Raw genomic sequence first — 26,016 nt, forward strand, 5'->3', positions numbered from 1 at the left:
ATTTGTGCTGGAAATGGCCCACCTGTTGATCACTTTAGATAAGCTATTACCAGCAGGACAGTGGGGTGGGAGGAGGTATTGTTTCATATTCTCTGTGTGTATATAAAGTCTGCTGCAGTTTCCACGGTATGCATCTGATGAAGTGAGCTGTAGCTCACGAAAGCTCATGCTCAAATAAATTGGTTAGTCTCTAAGGTGCCACAAGTACTCCTTTTCTTTTTGTGAATACAGACTAACACGGCTGTTCCCTGAAACCTAGATTTAGACAGAGGTTCAAATGTTACCTTTAGAGATGGGCACAACCAGCAAAATTCTTATTAGGATTTCATACACACCAAAGCTCAGGACCTTCGAAATCTGCAGAATTCGTTTCAGCCAGCCTCTTGTTAGTTTTTATTTCAAAGCCATTTTGTAAATTTGCATATCTTTTTTTAAAGTAAGTATGGCACAATCAACAAGTCAGAAGAAAATTGAAGGCTTTGAGCTAGAATTTTTCCTAACAGCCATTGTAATGGGCAAATGGAGTGCAAAGCTGGTGGATATGGAAAACAAAGGTACCCAGTCAATCTAGAATCTGATAATATGCCTCCGTCTCAAGCTACCTTCTCATAAACAATAACAGCTTCAAATCTCTATCTTTTGCCTCTTCAGATCCTCCCAGGAAAGTACAAGATTTTTCAGTAATATTCTATTTCCAGCTACATAATATTTCATCCTTGTCAGGCTGAGTCGACAGGTAAAGACCATTCTTGCTCCAGACAGCACTAACATAGAGAATGACAGGTTTCAGGAGGTGTTGATATTTTGTTTAGGTTGCTGGTTGAGTGCATAAGATTGTCCAGTTGTTTCAGTTCATCACCACCCTTAACAAAGTGCTGGAAGTACTGAGAGCCCTAGTAATTCAGACTGAGTTGTACCTGTCAAGTATGCTAGAGGCCACCAAACTTGAGAATGAACAGTACAGTTGAGAATTCTAGTTTTCCCAGGACTTTAGCTTATTTGTGCCATTATCTCTTGCAGTATGTTCACTTGAAGTTGAACAGTCAATGAAAGCTCACTTATCTTAAACTGGTTCAATGCATATGAGAGCCTGAAGGGTTACAGTGAGTTCTGTTAAATGTGGCAACATACCGAAAATAAAACATGGGTGTTCTTTTGCTCTAGCTGAAAGCTTAAGACATAGGCATTCTAACCCATTAACACAGGTTATTATATGTACTGTGTGAAGTTAAAGATGACCTGCATAGACACAAAAAGGGGGTTGTGCCTCTTTTTTATTTTTAGTGATGATATTTGAAGCCTGAAAAGAGGCCTATTAAGAGGAAGTGTGGATTGTTCTAATTTTCGTTGTCTTTTACATTAGAAACTCAAGCTGTGACTACTGTTTTCCTGGAAGACACTCTGTGGATGACTGGAGAATCAGTAGAATTATGACATGGCCAGTACCAAGGAGTGAAACCTGAGCAACTGAGAGAACCCTTTTTCACTCCATTTAAAATTCAGCCAGTTGAGGGCGGGGGTGGGTACTTTCCTTATTAAAAAAACTAAAAATTTGACTCAAGCATCTGAAGAATATTTAGAAGGAAAGTTCCGATAAGGATTGAGAGAGCTTCCATTCGAGTCCTCTGGTCTGCCTAAAAACATGGAAGTCAAAAGTTCAATATTCTTGATGTTTCCAAGATTTGGAAACAAGCAGAGGGGGAAAAATATCTTTTCGGGGCTCTTTTGTACATCAAAAAATCCCACTGGCCCAAAAAATAAAATGCAAAATTAATGTTTCCTTTGCATGTAAACTTTGAGGCATGTACTTGTACTGACAGGGTCCCCTAAGCCACTGGAAAATGAACAAAAGGATGTTTTGAATTTTTTCTAGCTGGGCAGGCAATATTGTCTTGTGGTCTGAGCTGGAAAGTGGGAGTTAGGAGATCTGGCTTCTGTTTCCAGTTCTGCTGCTGATTCACTGTGTTTCATTGGGCACTGTTGTGCCTCAGTTTCCCCATCCATAAAATGGCGATAATGATACTGACCCACACGGTAACACACTTTGAGATCCCCAGATAAAAGATGCTGTACAAGTGCAAAATAATGTTGATTCATTTCTCATCCCTCTTACTTTGATGCTTTTATACTGCCGCTGAATGTGTCCAAGTAAAGATTCCTCAAATGTATTAAACTAATTTAGTTCTTGAGTCTGAATTAACAGTTGGCAAATCCAAGGTTCAACTGGCACCTAGACATTTAGCTGATTGTCCGACCCATCCCCATTTGAGGGCCCCTGTCTCTGAGCCCTCCATGGCCATCTCTCTTCATTCCATGACAGGCTTAGCAAAACTTTGTAGTCCCTTTCTGACACTTTCCCCAAGAGGCTACAAGCACACAGTACCCAGTGAAACCTCTAGCAAACTTCCAGCTCTCTGTGTTCTTCCTCCCTCTACCACCCTCTCTAATCAGTGCTATAATGGATTGCTTTATGAGTGCTACATTTCCCCATGCACAGGATTAAGATTAAAGGAAACATTTCCCTTTCCCTGGACTTGCCATCCTCTACAGGCCAATCTTGCAAGGTGCAGAGCGCTTCTACCTGCACTCATATCAATGGGGCCAGTCCTGCTTCTGTTGGGGTTAATGGCTGCTTTGCCACTGACATCTGTGGGTACAGGATTGGGGCCAGTGGACATTAAATGGTGCTGAGCATACTGCAGAATTGGGCCCTAATATTTTTTTTTAGGGAAGAGGTTTTGTTGTTTCCAAATATTTTGTATCTGGAAATATTCCTTTGAATATACAGTAGTGAATTCCAGGGCTCTCCCAAGTGCAAGCACTCTGAAGAGTAGAGAGTAACCCTCTCACATTTCTTAAGAAACAGCACCCTCTAGGGGGCTGTAGTTCTATTACAACTGTACAGATACTGCTGTTTGCTGATCATTTATACTGTATCTTTATATATAAAAGTTCTCAGCCCCTGCCCTAAAACGCTGGAGTGTTGTGTCATGGATTTCGAACATAGATGCAGCAAAAAGAAATAACTGGATTGTGCCTGCCATACATATCTATTTGTCCCTGTAAATATGCTCCGATCTTCTGCAGCCACCTGCTGTGTAAGTAGCGTTTGAGACGGTCAATAATAATAGTTGGCACTAATACAGCAGCTTGTGTGAAATGATCTCTCTGATTCACACGCCATTCTTCCTCACAATACCTCTGGGGGGTAGGGAAAGCACTGTTGGCATTTCACAGATGAGGAATACAATCATGCAGAAAAGGAAAGGGACCTCCAAGCCCAGGAAGTGAGTTAGTTTCAGAGCTTAGGCTAGGAGCTAGGTCTCCTAATTCCCAGTCTTGTGCTCTAATCTTTTGTCATCTTTGTTTATGCTGATAAATTATCTTTGAACTGCAGGTTTTTTAAAAAAAATCCAGGCCATGATGATTGGTAAGCAGTAGGAGTGCAGGGAATTCTGCCATTCTGGATCACTGGGCTTTGTGGGAATAGTGTGGCACTAGCAAGTCTGAACTTTCATAAGTTGCAGATTCTAACAAGCTCAAAATCTCACTGTAAGACACAGTCAAACCCAGCAGATTTCACCTGGTTTTATGTCAAAAGCACATACCCTGCATGGTTTCAACGGGGAATCTACATCAGCCCAGACTCAAGCTAAAGGGTCCCAAACCACAGCCAACCTTTCAAGACTTCGTTTCAGGTTTGTAGTGAAGCTCCAAACCAGCAGAGGTTTGCATGCGATTTGGGCTTTTGCTGTAAATGCTTTGCATGACTCAAAATGACACCTGGATGACTGCAAAGAGGTGCTTAAGGACCTCTAAGAGTCTGCCCTGGCTTTCCAAGCACAGCTTCTTCACTTGGAATCTAAGCATCTCTTACTATCCAACTTTTGATAAATGAGCATTTTTCCTCCCAGCTGTTTGGAATTTTAGGCAAGAGATGGTTACTCACCCTGTGCAGTTGCTGAGATTCTTCGAGATGTGTCCTCCTGCGGGGGTCCCAGTGCCATTGATCAGAGATTTTCGGTAGCAGTGTCTGTCTGGGTCACACGCGCACAGTGATCATCTCGCAGCACCGTTGGTGCCTCATCTAACGTGCACAAGATCCGACACCCTCAGTTCCTTCTCAACCATCCTTGGCCTGAGACAGAGCACTGTAGCAGTGTCAATGAGAACCTAGGAAAAATAATTAGGAATAGTTAGAATTAATTAGTGACATTTAAGTTTTAGTTCGTTAATAGTTAGTTTCTCATCTTTTTTCCTTCTTTAAAAAAAAACACAACTAATTATTAGGTGCATCATCAGTGAGGGACTCTACCAGCTGTTAATTAAGCTTTCACCCAGCTGAAAATTCATATCCTGTGGGCTTGATCCTATAGCCTTCACTGAGGCTAATGAAAGTTTTGCCTGTATGAAAACTGCAGGATTCAAATCTGTATACCTTAGCAGAGTTTTTTATAAGGTCTCCTACAGTATTCTTGCCAGCAAGTTAAAGAAATGTGGATTGGATGAATGGACTATAAGGTAGATAGAAAGCTGGCTAGATTGTCAGGCTCAATGGGTAGTGATCAACAGCTCGATGTCTAGTTGGCAGCTGGTATCGAGCAGAGTGACCCAGGGGTCGGTTCTGGGGCCAGTTTTGTTCAACATCTTTATTAATGATCTGGATGATGGGATGGATTGCACTCTTAGCAAGTTCACGGATGATACTAAGCTGGGGAGAGAGGTAGATATGCTGGAGGGTAGGGATAGGGTCCAGAGTGACCTGGACAAATTGGAGGATTGGGCTAAAAGAAATCTGATGAGGTTCAACAAGGACAAGTGCAGAGTCCTGCACTTAGGAAGGAAGAATCCCATGCACCGCTACAGGTTGGGGACCGACTGGCTAAGCAGCAGTTCTGTAGAAAAGGACCTGGGGATTACATTGGACAAGAAGCTGGATATGAGTCAGCAGTGTGCCCTTGTTGCCAAGAAGGCCAATGGCATATTGGGCTGCATTAGTAGGAGCACTGCCAGCAGATCAAGGGAAGTGATCATTCCCCTCTATTCGGCATTGGTGAGGACACATCTGGAGTATTGTGTCCAGTTTTGGGCCCCTCCCTACAGAAAGGATGTGGACAAATGGGAGGGAGTCCAGCGGAGGGCAATGAAAATGATCAGTGGGCTGGGGCACACCACTTACGAGGGGAGGCTGAGGGAACTGGGCTTGTTTAGTCTGCAGAAGAGAAGAGTGAGGGGGGATTTGATAGCAGCCTTCAACTACCTGAAGGGGGATTCCAAAGAGGATGGTGCTCGGCTGTTCTCAGTGGTGGCAGATGACAGAACAAGGAGTAATGGTCTCAAGTTACAGTGGGGGAGGTCTAGGTTGGACATTAGGAAACACTGTTTCACTAGGGGAAAAAAAGGAGTACTTGTGGCACGTTACAGACTATTTCACTAGGAGGGTGGTGAAGCACTGGAATGGGTTCCCTAGGGAGGTGGTGGAATCTCCTTCCTTAGAAGATTTTAAGGCCCAGCTTGACAAAGCCCTGGCTGGGATGATTTAGTTGGGGATTGGTCCTGCTTTGAGCAGGGGGTTGGACTAGGTGACCTCCTGAGGTCTCTTCCAACCCTAATCTTCTATGATTCTATACCTCTAGTATATTGTTTTTTACTAAGCTTAAACAGCTAGAGAGCTGGATTTTCCTAATACCAAGAGACATAGATGGAGTCCATAAGTGGTAGGTACATGATCGTATCAAAAGAGAAATTCATTTGTAGTGCAGCAGGCCCTAATTCTTTCTTAGTAAATTGAAGACGCATTGATTTAATGATATTCTCTGTGTGTGTAGAGATGTATATAGCTATGACATTAGTGATGAACAGGGACTTTCATTCTGAGTTCCTAGTTTTGGTCACCTGGAGATTGTTTCTTGCATAGAAAAATGCTTGTCATGTTTTAAGGTGTGATTTTATTCAGAAAACATCCTAAAATTGGCACATTCTTACTATTGACTCTTACTTACTGGCTTTGTGTACCAGTCAGATCTGCTTGGTCAACTAACTTTAGGAACGAAAATAAGCTTTTATTGCTGCTTATTCCTGGCAGCCCTGCAGAGCCAGCCCAGCACAGAAATGGGGAGCTTGTGTACATCAGCAGAATTGGTTGGCAAGTTCCAATCGGTGACACGTGTGGAAACCCCCTGTACACAGTGTTGTTTTCCAGGCTTGACACAGGGCAACCATTTAACCTGCAGCTGCTTTAACTGGTTACAGTCAGTAAGAAAGACCCTAGCCTGACTCTCAAATCCCTGGCTAAGTTTTGTTGTTACTTGTGAACTGAGCGCATTTGATCTGGAAACACTGAGAGATCAAAAACGCGAAGCCCCACTGTGCCATTTTCACAGCCTCACTTTCAGAACTGCATGTGGGTGATTTTGTTTGTTTTGCTCAGGAATCTCAAAAACATTTTCATCTTAGACACATAATAGGGATGGGTCTGAACCAGAATGCCACATCCAAACCCTCCTCCGGAACTGTGCGGAAGTTCTGATCAGGTTCCATGCATTACAGTGGAGGAGCCTGTCTACTTAGCCTAAATTAAGCCCTTAATGTGTTTTGCCAGTGGAATAAGCTACTTGAGCAATACTGACAGAAATTCTCACGTGAGAGCAGACAGTCCTGAGCACATGCAGGAAGTTATTATTTTGCTGAGCTTCCACTGTATTGAGTTCCAGAGCCCCAGATATAATGCACAAGCCCTGGCTCTTGCAAATGGGATGTTGTGCAGCTCTTAGGCTAAATGCCTTTTATAGCCCCTGCCATTCATAACTGAACTCAGATGGCCACTGTGCAAGACCAAAACAAGGCTGCGTTGCCCCAGTTCATTGTGCCCAGCGTGTGGTTGTGGCTGGGTGTGTAGCATGCATTGGGAACCTCTGCAGAAAGCTATTCGGCAGCACTGTTATCAATCGTTTACACGGCACCGGCACCCGAAGGATCTGTATGGGTAGGTTCCTCCCTCATAAGCCTGTAGAATCCAAAGGGACTAACAGGACAATGCAACAGGGTTGCTAGTACATCATTTAGGGTTCTGGGTCTCATGATGTAAAACCTTCCTTCTTCCCCACAGCATGGTCTGTTTTTTGAAATGAGAGAGGTGGAGGAGAGTGCTGGCCATTCAGAAAGCTACAGAACTTTCTGTACCCTTCAGAAATAACAATGACAGAGAATCAGGCAACACATGGGAGTAGATAATCTGAAATCAGATCAATGAAATGAATGTACAGGGATGGTCAGTTCACAGGAACAGATTATTCTATCTGCAGCACTCGGTCGAAAGCTGTGTCAGGTGTGGTAGAGTACAGCCCCAGGATGAAACCTGGTTACCTGAGGAGGCTCCTGACACCATGTTAGGCAGCTGAATTTGCATATTTCTTCTAGAGCAGCAGATGCTGCATGCATCAGACCAAAGGGGAGCTGGGTGGGATGAAAAGAGAGTTAGGTCGAGGCCCTCCACGCTGACCAACTAGTTTCGCTGGCTTTGTTTTTCAGCACGCTGTGCTGAGCTGCAGATCCAGTTCACTGAAGCCGTTTCTACTGTTGCTGATCAGAAAGAGCTCATCACCAACCTGGAGCGTGACCTCAGCACTATCCAGTCCATGTCTTCGATGCATCGCCCTGATGCTGAGGTAATTCCAAAGGTTTCCTTCCAGTTGCTGACCCATTGATTACAAAAGCTTTATTTGCATTCAGTTCCTTTTCCTCTCCCCCACTTCTCTGCCTTCTAGCCCTTCTCCTTCCCCTTCTACTATTCCAGATACCGTACATCCCTCAAAATCTTCTCCATCATCCCACTCCCATCATCCTTAAAAACCTCTGTGCTACTCCAAGCTAGGCTCTCAGTTCTTCATTCTCTCTGCTGAGTTAACTGATCTATAAAAATATTTCCTGCTCTAGTTTCCCTAGGCCCCAGAATTCATCTCTGCCTCCTTATGCCCAACTCTAGAGTGTTCCCATTCCTCACAAGAGTTGAGGGCCACCACGAGGACCGTGGAGGGGTTGGCAAACCTTCTGAGAAGGATTTCAGCAATGATGGGGAAGCCTGTTGGGAAAACAGAAAGGAGGAATTTAAACCAAAATTTATCCTAACATTAAGAAAAGGTTCAGGTTTGAGATTTGGACAGAGGTGCCTTTTTCCTTGTTCGGCCCACCCTTATTGGGCTTGACACGTTAGAGCCATGTTTGCTCTCCTGATTTCCATTCTGATGTTTTCCTCACCCCAGACTCCAGTTCTCCCTGAGCTCTCTCAGATGCTTCTGGCGTCTGTTGTTTCAGAGTCTGCCTGCATTCTGCTTCTTTGCACATTTATATTCAGGCCTTTTAGGTGGGTTGAAACTTCATGCTGCTGGCTGGACTGAAGCACTGGGTACAGCCAACCGGAGTCAATGCAATGAAAATGTCCCTGGGGCAGGATATCAGAACTTTGACCATTGTCATTTCCACAGTTCAGCCCACGAATTTCATAATGTGTAGCCCTCGTTCCCAGAATATGGGAAAGCATAATCTTAAAACCACCACCAAAGAACCTGGTATGGGCCACAAGTGGGACAGGAGAATGCGTTTGATGAACTATTGCTCTGATCGGGTGTGGGGCTTCCTCACCTTCAGACCTGTGCTCCTCACCTACACTAAGAGTTCCTATTCACATCTGATTTCTCCACCCAGGGTGCTGCTGTTCACAGTCTAGAGACGATTCCAGACCCCATTAAGGAAGCTACAGCCCTCTTTTATGGTAAGAGCCTGGACTGAGTCCAGGTCGTGCTTTGCTGTTTGGTAGCTGTGTGTTCCAGGGAGTTCAGCACAGACACTGGGGCTTTACATACTATCTATGGAGTCCATACACCAGACACTGAACTTGCTGAGTACCTAACTGGGTCGCATTTGTAAGTAGTAAGTTAACCATGCAAGGGAAGCAGCTGTGTTATGGGAGATCCAGTTGAAGGGTGTGCTGAGGTTTGCTGAGGCACTCTACTGCAGACAGCTGGTGGGGATTCTCCGTTACCTTAACGGTCAGGACCTGTGCTTTCAGAGCTGAAGAATCCATTCTATCCTGACGCTCAAGGTGGCCATGGTGTGCAACATAACAGCCATTCATTCCGAAGTAGGCATGGACATTTTATTAAACTCTCCTTGGGCCTGGTTTTCAGGAGTGTTGAGCACCTCCATCTCCTGTTAGCTTCTGGGAGATCATCTCTCAAAATCAACCCTTGTTAGCCATTGTTCCTCAGCAAGTTCCGCCATCCTTTTGCTGCAGAAGAGATTCACCTGCATGCAGAGGTTCATTCCCACCCTGTCACTAATTTATTGTAGCAGATTTGTCTTGTTGAAGAACAAATGCTGACAGTCTTGGGAAGGGGTTTAACCAAGAATACTTGCTTGCTTGGTTTTCACTGTGCAGAGTCGCTGACTGTTGCTTCTTCTGATATTTTCTCCCTAAAGTACAGCCCTAGACAATACAGCAGATCAGCTTCCCCCTGTAGCCGCTCCACTGTTCCTTTCACATACCCGTAGAATTCAGACTGAAACTAAAATCCCCCGCGCTTCCACATTTGATCATTCCACAGCGAATCCCCTCCAGAGCCAGAGAGCTAAATGTTTCCTTTACATTTGCTGTTCGCTGCAAGGGCTGTGGGAGAAAATGAATCAAATAAATGATGACTGTTGGCTCCACTGGAAAAGAACCCGTTTCCTTTCCTTTCCTTTTTGTTTAGAAAGGTTTTTAAGTAGAATGATAAACAATTTCATGGCAACGGTTCCACCAAGCAAAAACAACCTGAAGCCACCCATCCTGCTGCTATGAATAGCTCCACTGTGTAGACTTCGCTGCCTTCTAGGACATATTTATCTTCTGCTGTCCTGTGTAAACCCCTAGAGATGCCTGACCGCATTCACAAGGCCAGTGGCGGGGACAGCCATCCAGTGGGGTTACGTACTCATGAGAGTTCTGACCCCAGTCACAGCCAGGCATGTTCCAGGCAGCTTCATGATGCAGTTCCCAGTCCCCGGCGTAGGAAATAAACAATTGTTTTAGCCCAGCAAGCAACCAATGAATTTTTGAAGAGCGATGAAACAGAGGCACTTTGTTAGGCTATGGTGAAAAAAATAAAGTGATTGGCACCATTTCACAGGCTTTGGAAAGGGACAGAGAAGGGGCTGAAGAGACCTTTGCCAGTGTCTCCACTACTGCAAAACCTGCCCCAGGAGGGGAGTCAGTGCAGCCCAGAAAGTGGGAAAGATTCACTGGATAGGGAGTGTGACCAGCCCAGCCAGGGATTGCTGGGAACCAGCACGTTGTGAGCAGGTGCTGCGGGCAAGTGACAGTGCCTTCTCTCCTAACAGGGCCAATGGGGTTGCCTTGGGGAACATTTCCCCCTAAGGTGTGTAGAGATTAGTTGGCCCCAGACAATAGGGATAATAACACCTACTGCCTGGGGAGAGTTAAGTTTTGATTAATTACTAGAGCTGGGCAGGGAACAGTAATTCCCTTTCCCAGAGGATTTTTAATGTTCAAAATTTGGTTTCATTTCAATTTGCAATGGAAAAAAAATATTCAAAGTTCTCCGGGAAATGGAATTACCATTCTCCACCCAGCTCTACTGGGAGTCCCGGCTCCAGGTCTGCCTGGGGGGCTTCCCAGGAGCAGGGCACCCTAGGAGCCTGAGAGCCGGGGCTGCTGGGGACTGGGGCAGGGCAGCTGATAGGAAACTGGGCAGGTTTTTATTGGAACCCTGCCAGTTTCCAAAGGAATTTTGTAAAAATTGAACAATCTCTGCAAAACATTTCAATTTCAGTGAATTGGCGAATTCTGAGAGAAAAAAATGTTTTGTCTAAGTTTTTCCATCCAGCTGCATTAAATAGCCATCAGTGAAGTCCTTTGAACCCTCCGGTGGAGGGTGCCATAGAAGTGCCATGTGTTATTTATCTTCCTTGAATGTCTGCTGACTGAGGATGGTCTCTCACGGTTAGCTCTGCTTCCTAGGTTATCCTCAATCATCTCCCAGCACTCCACTTCCTGAGGGGCAGATGGATTCCCTGCTGTCCATCATCTCTAGTCAGAGGGAACGCTTCCGTACAAGGAACCAAGAATTAGAAGCGGTATGTTAGGCTGCTTACAAAGACCTGACTTTGGAATGCTGGACCTGGGTTCTATCCCTGTCTCTGCCACTGGTCTGCTGGGTGACCTTGGGCAAGTCACAGCCCCTCTCTGCCACAGTTTCCCCATCTGTAGAACGGGGATAATGATACTGACCTCCTTTGTAAAACACTTGGAGATCTACTGATGACAAGTGCTACATAAGAGCTAGGGATTAATATTATGGTAAAAAGACACTCCCAGCCATGCATTTCTGGGCAGTTATTGCACTTCTTAGGGTTGAAGTCCATTAGGACTGTGTTGAACCCCAAGCTAGAGTAGTTCTCTCTCCCTATTTTTGTTTACAGTCATTCATTTTGATCTGTGGTTGGAGGGACCCTCCTTTGAGGTAAACCCTTTGCTGATTGTATCTGTTCTTTGTCTCTGCTGTCCTCAGCCCAGCAACTTACACAGTGCTTGGGAAGGGGTTTTATTTCTGCCACAGGACAAGTTAGGTCACCATTTCCCTTCCCAAAGAATCTGCAAACCCTGGGCCCCCAGCTAGGATCATTTGTTCTGTGTGTTGCAGGAGAACCGCATGATGCAGCACACAATGCAGGCTCTCCAAAGTGAACTGGACAACATGAGAGCTGATAATATCAAGCTATATGAAAAGATCAAGTTCCTTCAGAGCTACCCTGGCCGGGTGAGTGCAGAGCCTGTCTCCATCTCAGCTGTTGTCCCTTGGAGGCTAATGCTTCCCCATTCTGGGAGATCCACTGCACATACTGGGGAACTGGAAAATACATGTAACTGTCTTTGTTCATTTGCAAAGGACTAAGTCGGTTAGGATGACACTGAATCTTTTCACTCAAACCTGCTTAACCGATGCCTAAAACCACCATCAGACCACAGTAATTGCCTATCCTGGCTGTCCAGTTCCTAGGCTTTGGGTAGTCCAAACTTTCCATGATTGGGGACACCTATATAATGCCATAATACTATCTGTAGGTCACCTTATCCTTTTTGTGTGGAGTAGCTTGATAGAAAGTTGCCCCTATAAATCCTACATGCAAGACTCAGAATCATACAAATTGGAGATGGAAAAGATCTACAATATCAGGCCACTTGGGCCATCTCCCTGCTGCTTCAGGATTGTCCTCTACACCTTAGGTCACAAACACACACACCCCATCTCCCTCCTGTATAATTGCTAAGGTCTGGTTTTAAACATCTCACTAATGGAGCTACCCTCTGAGGCCAAGAGTTGGCCTTTCCTGCCAGAAGGTGCCAATGCAATATGCTTTGGTGTTCACACACTTGTTCTCCACCTGCAGGGTCATAGTTGCTCCTGACTGGCCTGGCACCAAGGAGTTAAAACAAATAACTCCTGAAATTATTCAGAGTCTGAGAAATAATTCAGCCGGTGTCAAAAAGTGACTCACTCTTGCGTCCCACCGCATGTAAGAGTTGTACTGAGGAATTTAACAAAGAGATTTATGTGGCACGTGTTCCCTATCACAGAACAATATGCTCATTCAACTCACTGATCTCCGGAACTGTGGAGTGGCGACCTCTGAGATTACAGTTCGTGACAAAAGGCTTTGTTCCCTGTGCATTAGTCACCAGTTTTCTGCACTTTCCCCTGCACGCTACGTCAGAGTGGCAACTGATTTCCGTTCTTCATGTGCAATTGCAAGTAATGACGGGTGACAGACAGAGAGAGAATCACCCCTCTCCTGCTATCCTGAACTAGAAACTCTGTAGTGCCTCTTACTGAACCCCTTCTGGCCAGCAGGGAGAGCTCCTCTCCTTCCCAAGGTGCTAGCCACTGACCTTTCCTAGTACAGAATGTACCAGCAATCCTGTGGGTCTGTCATACTCAAAAGTGGAGAGGCTAAAGCACGTAACAAGAGAGAATAAGCCTCTCAGTAATACACAAACATAAAACAAATGCGTAAAGGTGTACACGGCCACACAATACTCCAACATCGCTGCTCAAGCAATATTCAACCATCATCTCCCCTCCTTTTTGCTTGCTAGAATGTCTGATGTGTGAGGACTTTCTCCCTTGGCACACAGGTGGGATTTTAATACGCAGAAATCTCCCTCCATGCCAGTGGTCAAAGAGACCCTCTCACAACTGTTAAGAAAACTGCGTAAGCTCACATTTGAAGAGCTTTTCATTGTACCTGTGTCTTCAAGCTGCAATGTCCAGTTATGTCCAAACCTTATGTGATAGCTCTAAAATGAAACTAGATACACTGTAGGAAAGCTGTCCTAAAAATCCGCTTCCTGTCCTGACCTGCTGGGTGGTGATGGTCTCTGCTGTGCTACAGATGCTGTGTTTCACCCCAGAGGTGGCTGCATTTCAGTAGTGGGTGAACTGAATCCATTTTATAGATCAATATCTTTAGATTTCTTTGGGATCCTTCTGAGGAAGGTTCTATATATATTAAAGACCTAACCGTGGGCATCTCTTCTTCTTCTCATAAGGGACGAACTGGGTTGGGCCTTATGCTGTTATGTTTACTTTTCCTATTAAAATGGAAGAGTGCATCTCTGTATTTACTACACCAGAATATCATCCTCATTGTACAAGGAGCACTGTATCATGTACAGCAAACCACCATGGAGGGTGACAACATAGAGAACCTAATGAGACATGTGACTGGTTAAAAATAATAATCAAAGACCATAAAATAAGGCATGCATATAATGAATGCATGAGCCCTAAACTGGGACCTAATCTAAGCCAAGGACTCTGAGATGCAGTGGCCTTTGTATCATATTCCAGAGAATAGGGGCATATTCACTAAAGTTTATTCAACTTGGGATTTACCCTGCTGAGAAGGAACCACAAGATCATGGCTGGATGATTGGGCAGAACAACAAGGAACATGTAGTAATGAGACTTGAAAGACATCTTAAAGGTCAACATCATAATTTTAAAATCGTGATGATGACAAAGACATTGCAGATATGGAAAAATAGGGGACAGCTGGCTAACAGCAGCATTGTAAATATGATGCACCCTCATAATTAAAGCTTGAGGCAGGCAGATATGGAATCATAAGACACCAATGCATAAATAGAACAAGTTGACAGAGCACCAAACTCCAGCACCCTAGGGGATTCTACATTTTTTAGTTGCTGTGTTTTAAGCCTACTTAAACCCCCAGTGGCAAAGAAACAAGTGGGAAAATCCAAAAGCAAGAGCAGCAAATGGGACCCAAGCATGAAAAGTTAGCACCAAATCAGTAAATCTGCACATACCAATTCTTGGAAATTATTATCCATTCAGACATGCCATGAGATCCAATGCATTGTACTGACTCTGTGTCCACACTATGCACTGTTTGTATGAGCTAAAACGCTTTGGAGGAGGTCATTGTTTTACCCGAGTACATCCAATGTTGTCAAGGAATTTGGGGAGGAATCAGTAAGTGGGCTTGGAATCTGGATGATATTTTAATAAGTTGGAACACAGTTTGCAGACTTGTAGCCTCACATAGGGCTTTCAAGAAGTGCTCATTGTTAGTTTAATCCAGAGCTGGCTATAAGGTTATGAAATGGGAACTTCCATACTGGGAGAAACTTGAGATCAGGATGTAGCTTACCTGAGAACATAACTTGCTTAAATAAGATCTACATCTCTCACCCCCTTTCAGGGGGTTTTCACAATTTCCCTTGCCCTTTTGTCTGCTAATAGATGTGTGTTTAAATAGTGTTTTCATCCCTCTGAGCCCCTCTCCCTCTCTCACCTGATCTGTCAGGGATATTATGCTGGAGTTGTGACATCCTAAGCATTCCATGGCAAGAACATTCTGTGGTGTTGCAAACAGATAATTCTGACTTTGTTGTTTGATCATGCAGCTGAGGAGGTGGGCGGTGTAATATGAAGCTGTTATTTACCTAAAACAGGAGCAAAGGAAATACAAAACTTCTGGTTAAATTAAAAGGTTTTGTTTAAATGGCCTTTTCTGCTTTGCTTGAGTGTGCAAGACCAACTTTGGAGCACTGATCAACTCTGCCATAGGACTGAGTTTTTACCCTGTGCACAGACTTGCACAGACTACCACCATATGTGCAGTTGAGCTGGGATTGTCTGGGGTGATGGGAGTGGGGCTTGGAGTTGGGAGACTTGGATTCTAGTCTTGATTCCCCATTGCCTAGTCACTCCTACCTGTGCAAAGAGTTGTGCTCCTGAGTAGGAAGCATTTTACACCCACTCTGCACTGGGGTCAGTGACTATCACCGGGGGCAAGGCAGGGGAGAATCAAGTCCTCTCTGCATAACCTTGGGCAAGTCACTTGATGTCTCCGTGCCTTGGTTTCCTCGTTGGTAAAGTGGGGATAAGATCACTCAAGCCCTTTGAGGTGTCAGTGTCCCAATATAACTATTGCTAGAACGACCACCAAATGCAGAATCTGCTCTGCAGTGGCTCAGTGTTCCATCCCAGCATCCAATTCCTGTGGTTCTGCCTAAAGGAATGAACCATGCATTTATGGGGTAGGATGCTGAATCCACTTAAAACCTTCTCAGAGTGATAGTCTCTTTTGAGCTCTCCAGCCCCAATGTGTGCGGGCGTGTGTGCAAAGGGCAGAAACTTGGCGGAATGCCCTTAATTAATTAAGGTGCCCCTTTTAATTACAAAAATTAATTAGGGTGAGCAAAGAACGTTGCCTGGCTATGTCTTCTGCTTCCCCATTGCTTGGGAATGAATGTAGAGTCCATGGCTCACCCCAGAACTGGAGATCTCCAGTGGGTGAATGGTGCTGCAGGGAGCCATCTGCTCCCAGGAAAGGATGGCGCAGAGAGTAACTCTTGTGCCGCCCAGCCCAGCTGTCAGCAGAGGCGAAGGAAGCTAACTTCTTGTTTGATTCCTGTAGGGTGGTAGCAGTGACGACACGGAGCTCCGCTACTCCACCCAGTACGAAGAGCGCCTGGACCCCTTCTCCTCTTTCAGCAGGAAGGTATGGAAAGCCAGAGGGGTTCTCTGCTCCCGAGGGCCAAGTCTGGCAAGGGGCTGAGTTGCCCTCCCCATGAAGACCACGAGGGTTGGGCGCACTGAGCACCTCATTAGATTGGGTCCTAAATGATTAGCACACCAGAATATTTTGACATTTAGTATCTTAGTTAAGAGTGTGTGTGGGGGGGGTGTCTCTCTCACGCTCTCTCACTCTTCATGTTCCCTCCAGACTCCACCTCTCCTTGCCTCCCCCCCAAGAGTTAACAGTGGGTAGCTCCGTTCCAGGGGACTGGCGTGCACAGGACACGCATGTCCCATAGCACTTCGTGGGCAGCTCAGGGCATGGGCCTACACGTCTTCTCATGTGGTGCTCTTTTGAAGCTGGTAGCTGAAGAGCAACACCAGGGCTTTGAAAGGCTCATTCCAATTCATAACCATAGACAGCCCTTAGTCACAGAATGGCTTTGGGGAAAAGTGGGTGGGTGGGGGTGGTGCTCCCCTAGTAAACTCCCTGAAGCTGGATCACAGCTTTGTCTCCCATCCTCTATTGATCCGTAGCCTAAGCATGACAAAGGGGCACTGCTGTATGTTTGGTGGCTGCTGTAATGTTCTCGCCCAGCCTGTGCTGGTGGAAGAGACGTCTTGGTGCATGGGAAGGGAAGAGGCCCCTGGCTAGCCGCAACAACCATGGAGCAGGCTTCCTTACCCAGGCCTGTCTCTGTTCCCAGCTGTCTGGTCTGGGCCTATCAGTGAGGGAAATGCCTTCCAGGGTGATGAACCAGGCAGTTAGAAAACAGGGTGTTGCTCTATTGGGTCCACTATAGAGAGACATTTAAAATGGCATTTTTCCATTCAAGCAAAAGTTTTCACACACATAACCCTCACCACCCCCAAACTTCTTAGACTGAAGGAGTTCTTTGGTTTGGGGGGGGGGGGGGGTTGTGAGGGAGGGGAGGGAATTATTTCACAATCCCAGGGCCAAATACAGCTTGGAGTAAGCACATGGACCTGTTGTGGGGGTTCCCAAGCCAGTTTCAGCACTGATGAAGCAGGGTGGGTGTTAGATGCTGTGTGTAACTTGGACCAAGCTACTGGATGCAAAACAAGAGTAACCTACCATCAAGGGGGTGTAGCTAGAACAGCAGCTAACAAGAGGGTGTAAGATAAATCTAGCCACCCTCATGCACTTCACCGTGTACTTAGACCATCCCCAAGCCTCCTGGGGGCCCAGTTCCGTTCCGCTGTAGGAAGCACAGCCCCCTTGGCTCCAGTAGGAGTTGAGCCTTCTCACTCCAGTGCTGAATTTTACGCCAGACAAAATCCCCAAATGCTATAGGCTGCATCTCTCCTGCAAACACTCTGAATGGAAGACCAGCGTGAATTGCATGACTTAGCCACTTGCATCTGATGGGTTACACACACCACCCCTGAGTTTGGCCCATTCTCTAGAATTCAGTCTTGCATTTAGCTTGCTGCCCAAAGCCAGCCAAAACCTCTCCTGTTCTCCAGCTGGATGGAGCATTCTGTCCACTGGGATGCTTGGGAGCAGGCTGGGGACTGGGATTCCACACCCAGAGCATTGCTGACCATGGGGTATGGAAGAAATTGCCTTGTGCTCACTCAGTCTCTCTGTACAACCAGAAACTGTCAGTTCATGCAGGGTCACTGTTCATCCTGCTGTTTTAATCTTAAAAAGTCCTTTCCATATTCCTCCCTCCCAGCACCCCGGCAGGAAGGCAGGTGGTATTTATCCCCATTTTACAGATGGGAAAACTGAAGCAGAGGTTGAGCCTTGGGCCTGACCATTGAAGGAGTCAGGGTGATAACGCAGTAGCTCCAGGCTCCCAGATGTGTATTGAGACTATCTCTCTGCTCTACAGCTGCATGGCCCAAATGCCAACGGCAGCAGAGTAATACTGACTGGGAAAATTGAGCAATAAATAATCACAGTAACAAGGTGGAAAGAAACCCTTTGACCCTTCTGGACCTTTTGTGAAGAGGCAGGTAGTAGCTGACATCTGGACATCAAACCACTAGAGTAAGAACATTGGAGAGGGGTAGATTTGGGAGTAGAGGGCAGTTAATCTTGGCCTACCACTTACATCCCTCCCTTCCATGAGAGGTAGGAAGTGCTGCTTGGTTTTTTGGCATGCAACAAGCCTCCCCTATATTTCTCCAAACCTAAAATGAGCACTTCTAGCCCCAAATGAAACCTCTTGTGCCATTTACTTTCAGGAACGCCAGAGGAAATATCTGAGCCTCAGTCCTTGGGATAAAGCTACCCTCAGTATGGTAAGTGCTGGCAGGTCACCTACAGTACATAATTCTCTGTCTCCGTTTGTTGCTCTCCTCATGCCAAAGAATTTGCTGGTCTCTTTGCTTTCAACAAGGACCTTCCTTCTTCAGAAATTGCCAAACCTCACACACTCCTGTGTACAGGGTTGCACACTTTCAGATCCTTCACAGAATTTTCCTTTCTGGGTTTGCTGATTGCCATTCAAGTCAGCATTGCCCCCCTCTGATCCTGTGGCAGAGCTACAAATCATGCTGTACTTGTGACATCCTAGTTTCAGACACAATGGCAACAGGCTGATGTCCCAGATACAGAACTAGGACTTCTCTGCAGCCAGTTCTTGCATGGGAAGATGAGCTGTGAAGGAAACTATTTTTTTAAGCACAAATACTTTCACTCTTAGCAAATGGACCTCTGAAAAGTAGCAGCCAAGTACATTTTCTTCTGGTTATAAACATTTATCTCACGTCAAATACGCTCTGCCCACCTCCCTGTTTTCTGAGCCCTTGAGCACTGGGTCCCAGCTCAGTGTGCTCAGAGTGGATCATTTTATGTATGTTTTGTTGACACCACTTGGACCTCACGAGTTAATAAGGACAGACAGTCGCTTCTTCCACTCTTAACTCTCCTACTGAGTCTTTGCAAATGGTTCCACTTCAGAAGAGGAGATAAGGACAAATGTTTCCTCTCTTGTTGTCCCTTCATCAGGGTGTTTGCATCACAGCTGACTGGATTCCAGAATGGCTGAGGGGGCAAAGCTCAGATCCAGCCCATGGCCACATGACTCACATGACATGGTGTCCTGAATCGGGGTAGGAGGGGGGCAGATGGTTAGCTTGCATTAGCTTTCATTTAAGAGAATGTTCTTTTAGAACAGTTTGGCTTTTTCCCTTGACATCAGTTAAAGGTGACTTGCAGAAGGTGGTGTGTAGTGCACAAAAGGTGATGTGTTGCCGGGGGAGTGTACAGGGAAGATGTCTCCTTTCTGCTGCTGTATAATGGATTATGGAGGCCTCAGTGGTTGTTTTAAAAATCTGCTTGTTTTCTGCTCTTCAGTTCTTTGTTACCCTGCTTTTCCTGGAAGACTCAGGACAACTGGACACTTACTAGAAGGGGGAAATCCCAAGTACCAAGGAAGTGAAACTGGAATAATTGAGAGGGGAAGAGATTTTTAGGCACTGTTTAAAAGTCTTAGGCCCAGATTCTCCTCTGCAGCTGAGAAGCACACAGCATGCCTTGGCAAGAGCGGTGAAGTTGGCTTTAAAGCCTCCTTTTATACTCCCCTGGTCCTGGGTCTCAGTGAGCCCGACTGGTCCCCCACTGTAAGTTAGTGCATCCCTCCTGCTGCTCTAAATTGCACCAGCAACCAACAGCCCTAAAGGGGATGCAAGGGCAGCTGGGGATCAGCAGCGCATCTGGACACCTTAGTCACACCCTCTTTTCCTTGGTCACACGCCTTCCGCCAACCACAGCAGGGGTGGGGAATAGTGGCAGCCGAGGAGCCACTATGCCTACACCAGCTCTGTACCATTGATGACGCCCCTATACAAGGAGGGTCGTCTTGAATCTGACTTAGGGCCCCTTGATCTGCAGGGCCGGGGGGACAAAAGCAGGATCCAGGCCTTTGTTTTTGTCAGCATCTAGTGAGCTCATATGCTAGGAAGGAGAGATTCAACTGCCCACCTGCCCCCGCCATCAGTTAAGGGCTAAGAAAGCTCCTACCCGTTCTCTTGTCCTATGGCAAAACAAGAGAAGACTTGACATGCGTGATATTCCTGAGCTGAAAAACTTCCAAGTCTCCTTCATCCACAGTAAGTCAGCAGGAAGTTCCCACCCCCACCCCTATACACACGAACTCTGGCTCCAGCACAGATGCTTTCTACAGACGTGCTGCTGGGGGGGGGATAATTTCCCCCGGCTCCTTGCCCTGTGATCAGTCATTCCCTGACATTACAAGCACTGTAATATGTCACCTGTTAGAGCAGCTTCCAGCTGAGGAGCCAAAAGCATCTGACAATCGCCAGTCGCTTGAAGGCCATGACTTCACTGCCAGAAACAGCGTTGCTTTTACAGCAACATGGCTAACGGGAGCCAGCTGTCTCGCTGTAAAATCCTCATGCTCAAGGCAAAGTGGTTTTTACCTTGCTGTAAGTAGGCGAGTTCAGCTCCATGAGGGGGCACGTTGTTGACCTCATCGAGCCACATCAAGGTAAAAACTACTTTTGTCCTGTCTCCACTAGGATTTTATGGCGAGATGACTCACCTGTGTTAGCTGTCTTGCTGTACAAACACCCCTTTCTGGCAGCAAAAACATAGCCTTGGCTTCAGAATACCCTGTCCTGTTGCATGCATGTAACACTCCTGAGTGTTAACCTCGTGTGACACAGGAGGAAACCGAGCAGAGGGCCTGGTTCCCAAAAGATTGGGTGTGCAATGGCATGTGCAGCGCCAGCTCTCGTTTGCAGATGCAACAGCTGTTTTATGCCTACCAGGCCAGATTCGGGCTGATCCTTGTGTAGGTTGACTGTGCCTTGCTGGGTGGGAAAAGGTGAGGTCATAGCCCTTGCCCATGTACTTGAGTGAGCAGAACTGGCCTGCCACTGAGGGGCTTTACAACCTAGTACAAGGTGGTACAACTGTGCTCTCTGGGAGGCGTTGCGTCTCCCTGACACTATTGCTTGGAACCGGCGCTGGGGCATTTGCCACTCCACACTGCCTGCAATGCAGGTCTGCACCTACCGGGCACCGTTTTTCTTTAATAGAGGGGACTGGTCTGTGTTCAGTGGCTCAATTTATTTGAGCATAAGTTTTTGTGAGCTACAGCTCACTTCATCGGATGCTGTAGCTCACGAAAGCTTATGCTCAAATAAATTGGTTAGTCTCTAAGGTGCCACAAGTCCTCCTGTTCTTTTTGCGAATACAGACTAACACGGCTGCTACTCTGTTCTGGGGCAATAGATTGTCTGGTTCCATTGTGCCTTTAACTCTGTTTGAGGGGCAGGATTTGCTAAATGTGTAGTTGGCTTGTATGTTACCTCAGCGCTTCAGAGATGCAAAGAGAACAGCTGCAGTAACTAATGTGGCAAGGTTATACTGTACTTAGAGACTGACACAAAAGAAAGATTACAGGGGCTGGTTATGAGGCTAAGATTTACAAAGCTGATTTAGGGGATTTGGAGACCATTCCCATGAAAACTATTGGGAGCTGTGTGCCTAAATCCCTTGTGGCTTTCCAAATCTCTACCTAAAAGTAGAGCATTTTTACCTGGGATTCCTGCAGGTGCCAAAACTCATTCCCATGGCCGGCTTTATGTATTTCTAACAAACTGCAGCTGCATATTTACAGACACAACAGCCAGAAATGGGGATTGTCAGCATTGCTCCTACCACGTGAGCTAAACAGGGAATCCCTTTAACTGTAAGTAAGTAGCAGGCTGTTATAGTTGTGGGGACTAGCCACTAGTTGTCATCTCACTCACTAAGGGCTCTTTTATACAAACAGGAGGAGGCAAGCAGGGGTGTAAATTGAACTCTCACTACCGGCAGCTCACTAATAGTCTGTATGCACCATGCTACTGTGCACTAGAAGTTCCCTCCTGCACTTTGAGCTGCACCACTTTGAAACAGGAACTGTTCGTGCAGACAAACCCTAAGGCAGCATACGCCACCACAACGTAATGGGATGCTTTTTGAGCCCAGACGCAATTATCATATTCCCCGTGAGCTGCTCAGAAGTGTCCTCGAACCAGGCAGCATCAGCATGCATCAACTATTCTTAGAAGTGTGGGCATCAGGCAGAGTGCCAGCAGAATGGAAAGCTGGCATGAGAGTGGCCCTGTACAAGGGCAAAGGATCTCGCACTGAGTGTGGCAACTACAGGCTGATCTCATTGTTATTGATCCCTGGAAAAGTCTTTGCTCACGTTCTGCTTGGTAGGATGCAGCTGCTCCTTAACAGACATCATCATCCACAGCAAACAAGTTTCACTGTTGGAGTATCGACCATGGATACTGTCCTTATTCTCCGGCTTCTGGCTGAGCTGCACTGAGAATCAACCGCTCTCTTCATGTGGCATATATTGATGTCAAAGCAGCTTTTGATTGATGGGTCAGCACTTTGGCTCGCACTGAAAGGAGCTGGTGTTCCAGATATTCTGCTAAATCTTCACACCGGTACCAGTGTGACTGTGCACGTTGGTTCATGGGTTTCGCCACATTCCTACACAACCTCAGGTGTGCAGCTGGGATGCATTCTTGCCCCAACACTAGTCTGTCGAGCTATCTACTGGATATTAGGACTTGCTGCTCCGTACATCGAAATAAAGGTTGGTCAAGAAGTGCTCACTATGCTTACGATGCCGCCTTGCTTGTGCAGAAGACCGAGAATATCAGCCCTGCCCTCCAAGGTCTGCAAGACACTGACTGCACTATGGGGTTGAATGTCTCATGGCAGAAGACAAAGGTCCAGAATATCAGAGTTAGGCCACCAGAACCCCTGGTGCAGGTGGGGTTGAGTACCATGGAGAGTGTTGATGAGTTCATCTAAGTAGGCTGTAAGCAAAGTTCAAACAGTCATACACTGGACATCCTCCAATAACTAGGTCTTACCACCTTCCTGCATGAAACCCATATCTCACTAATGGATGCAAAACCATCTTTGCCCTGAGACAAAGTTCAGGATCTATCAAACCTGTGTACTACCTGTATTGCTATACCAGTCAGAAACTTGGCGCCTCTTATTGATAGACTTGCAGTGGCTAGAGGCATTCCATATGCTATCAGCGCCAAATCTTGCACATAAAGTGGTTTGACTTTGTGTAAAAGGCCACAATCTCGCAGACATCTGGCCCTCCTTCAGTTGCTCATTATATTCAGCCGCAACTTTGCATGCTCTTTGACCACTTTCCCAGGATGGACAAAGACACACCAGCACACCATGCTCCCAATCTCTCAATAAATGTGCAAAGGGGTGCACACTGTAACCCGACCTGGAGCCACGCACTCAGGGCCGCCCCTACGGGGGGTGCGGGACCCGGAGCAGATGTGACAAATCCATCACTTCCAGGACTGACCGTACCAGCCAATCACACCGGCCCATGGGGCCATCCAAATCACGGGGCCAAGAGCAGTTGCCCCAATTTGCCGAACCCAAGGGACGGCTCTGCATGCACAGGACTGCCCTAGAGATTCATGGGTTTGCAGGATTGATCTAGATCTAGGAAATTCGCTACGTGATGCCTGGTGCAATGCCATCAACCATGGTGACTCTGGCTGGCCCAATGATCCTCAGTAGACTATGCAGATCTGATGATGGTTATGATGATTTGATATCTGTATTCCACTACTTGCCCTTGTTCCCCTCCGCTTTGGATCATGACTGGATTCACAGAAGAGAAGGAACTGGTATGCACTGCCCCTTATACCCTCAGCACGGAGGACAAGCAGAGCCAGGGACCAGTGGACACAGCTTGCAAAAATTCTCTGGTCTCAGGTGCACAGACTGCATGCGGACCCCACAGTGGACTAGAAATGGGGACCACACATCTCCAGTTACAACAAGGCAAGTAACTTCCTTATCTAGAGGAAATGCATAAAAAGTGCAATTGGGCACCAGTAAATACGTTAATCATGGTCAGAAGAAAAATCAATGACTGGAAAAGAGAAAACCAACACCATATAAAGCCACATTAAGAATGTTATTAGAACCATAAAATAGACACGTTGGTTTATGCTGTGTGTTGAAAGCAAAAATGCAAACGTAAGGGCATTGTCACTACTGGAGAGGAGCCAGGACTGGAATCCCAAATCTCAACACCCAAACTTTATGGGATTTCAAAATCCAAACTCCAGTTTCTTAGCCTGAGCCCAGAGTCTGACACCTCTGAGCAGAATCTCCACTATCCCCCATACCTGGACTTTTGGGCTGTTTGGTGTCAGAAATCCAGACCTGATCCCACCTCTCAATTAGATGGCATGCTATCGGTAGGGATTAAGATTGATGCTGCATCTTCTCAGGGCTACGTGAGTCCCTCACAAACTTTTCCACTAAATCTCTTTCTAAAGAGGCGGTGATAGTACCTGAATATTGTTTGAACTCTGTCTCTGGGGACCACCTCCTGAGCTGCTTTCTTGGGCAAAATTCCCATGGACTTCAAGGACAGTTTGTCTGAAAATAATCTCATGATTTCCCACCGGCTGACTCCACTAGAACATCCATGGGTTAGTCTGTATCCCGGATGAAGTGAGAGAGACTACAAAGCCTGTACAGTGCAGTAAATCCCCAGCTCTCTGGCTTTACTGCTGTTTGTAGAACATGTTTAAAGTGCCACTGACACTTCTCCTTTCCAAATGATTCAGGGTGATCCTGAACCTGAGTTGCACTGGTCATTGCTCTGCGTCTAATCTCTCTAACTCTGTTGGAGAGCCCAATAATTCAGTTTAATTTACTTTTTATCTAGCATCCTTCACACAAAGTGCCTCTCAATGCTTTACAATGAGAGACTAAATAATGAGCAAATGCTTGGCATAGTTGCGTATGCAGAGTGCAAGGCACAGTGTGGCAGGAGGAGACCAGCGGGTAAAGGAAGCTGTAATTTCAAAGGGGTAATAATGGACATAAGCATTCTTGTAAACTAATTACAGGGAGGAAAGGGGAAGGTGATTTAGCCTTTGCCTGAGGCTAAATCCAAGGGGGGAGGGGTTAAAGGTGAGATATGAGAAGAGTGAACAGGGGAGAACAATGAGGAGGGGAAAATGAATTCCAGAGCATGATGCTTCTAAAATGCAGATAAGCAGAATTCTATCCAGTGTGATGCCTCATAGCCCAGTTCTGCTCTTCACTAACACTCACGCTGGGTAGAGCAGCTTTGGTTATACAGGTTTCCTGCTAAATAACAAGTTTTAAGCACATTTGTTCCTAAAGAAAGAAAAGCAGTGGTTCTGCAAGGTGGAGGTATCCTAGCACTCTCAGCAGGTGCGGTCTCCTCCTGCCAGCCGATGGAGTCAAGAGGAAAATGAATTCTCGTGATGGCCTTCCCCCGTAACACGGATAAGTCTTGTCTAAACTGGGAATTTGACAACAAAATTCTCACTGGTTAGGGAGCACAAGTGTAGACAAGCACCTGCGACTGGATTTGGGATTTTACTAATTAAGGTAGGCTCTAAACTAGAGCTGCAGAGGTAACTGGGCACAGTACCATAGGGTACAGGATCCGATTGCTGTTGGGATCCAGAGTGTAATGCCTGGGTGGCTGGAGTGACCTTTGAGAAATATCAAACAGATTAAGATTATTTTGTATTTCCAATGGTGTTAGCCCAGACCCTTGGGATCTTTAGCATTTGGCCCAGAAATTGCCAATTTGCTGTCCTAACTCTGCGTTCTTACACCACCCAGCAGTTGTTGATTTGCACAGAGATGGATCTGATATGGTTGCCAACTGACTTTTCAGCTGGTATCACTAGCCATCTGGTGGCCTCTTCGTTATTCAAGCTTCCTTGCAAAACTAAACCTGCTGGCAGATAATCCTCCCTCCCCATCCTGCTTCTTCCCTCAAAGAGAGCTATAAAAACCCTCTCTGGGTATCGAGCAGAGGCCACCGGATGAATGTGTCTGGAATAGTAACATCTCTGCGACGCAGTGGGA

The 26,016-nt window shown here is 46.2% G+C and overlaps 1 protein-coding gene and 1 long non-coding RNA gene across 3 annotated transcripts in view; one reads left to right on the forward strand and one right to left on the reverse strand.

Moving 5' to 3' along the window:
• CUX1 (cut like homeobox 1) overlaps positions 1-26,016 on the forward strand; it is a 398,832-nt gene that overhangs the window by 360,327 nt on the left and 12,489 nt on the right. The window contains exons 15-20 of the mRNA XM_048824339.2: positions 7,531-7,667; positions 8,704-8,770; positions 11,018-11,133; positions 11,700-11,816; positions 16,003-16,086; positions 18,318-18,374. Coding sequence (XP_048680296.1) covers positions 7,531-7,667; positions 8,704-8,770; positions 11,018-11,133; positions 11,700-11,816; positions 16,003-16,086; positions 18,318-18,374 — 578 coding nt within the window. The remainder of the gene's footprint in view (positions 1-7,530; positions 7,668-8,703; positions 8,771-11,017; positions 11,134-11,699; positions 11,817-16,002; positions 16,087-18,317; positions 18,375-26,016) is intronic.
• The window catches only part of LOC125624055 (uncharacterized), a 119,438-nt gene that overhangs the window by 25,010 nt on the left and 68,412 nt on the right, over positions 1-26,016 (reverse strand). For both annotated transcript variants that reach the window (XR_007353194.2, XR_007353193.2), the window contains exon 4: positions 3,950-4,173. This is a non-coding gene — a long non-coding RNA (uncharacterized LOC125624055). The remainder of the gene's footprint in view (positions 1-3,949; positions 4,174-26,016) is intronic.

This window comes from Caretta caretta, chromosome 17 (assembly GCF_965140235.1).
Source record: "Caretta caretta isolate rCarCar2 chromosome 17, rCarCar1.hap1, whole genome shotgun sequence".
Lineage (NCBI taxonomy): Eukaryota > Metazoa > Chordata > Testudines > Cheloniidae > Caretta > Caretta caretta.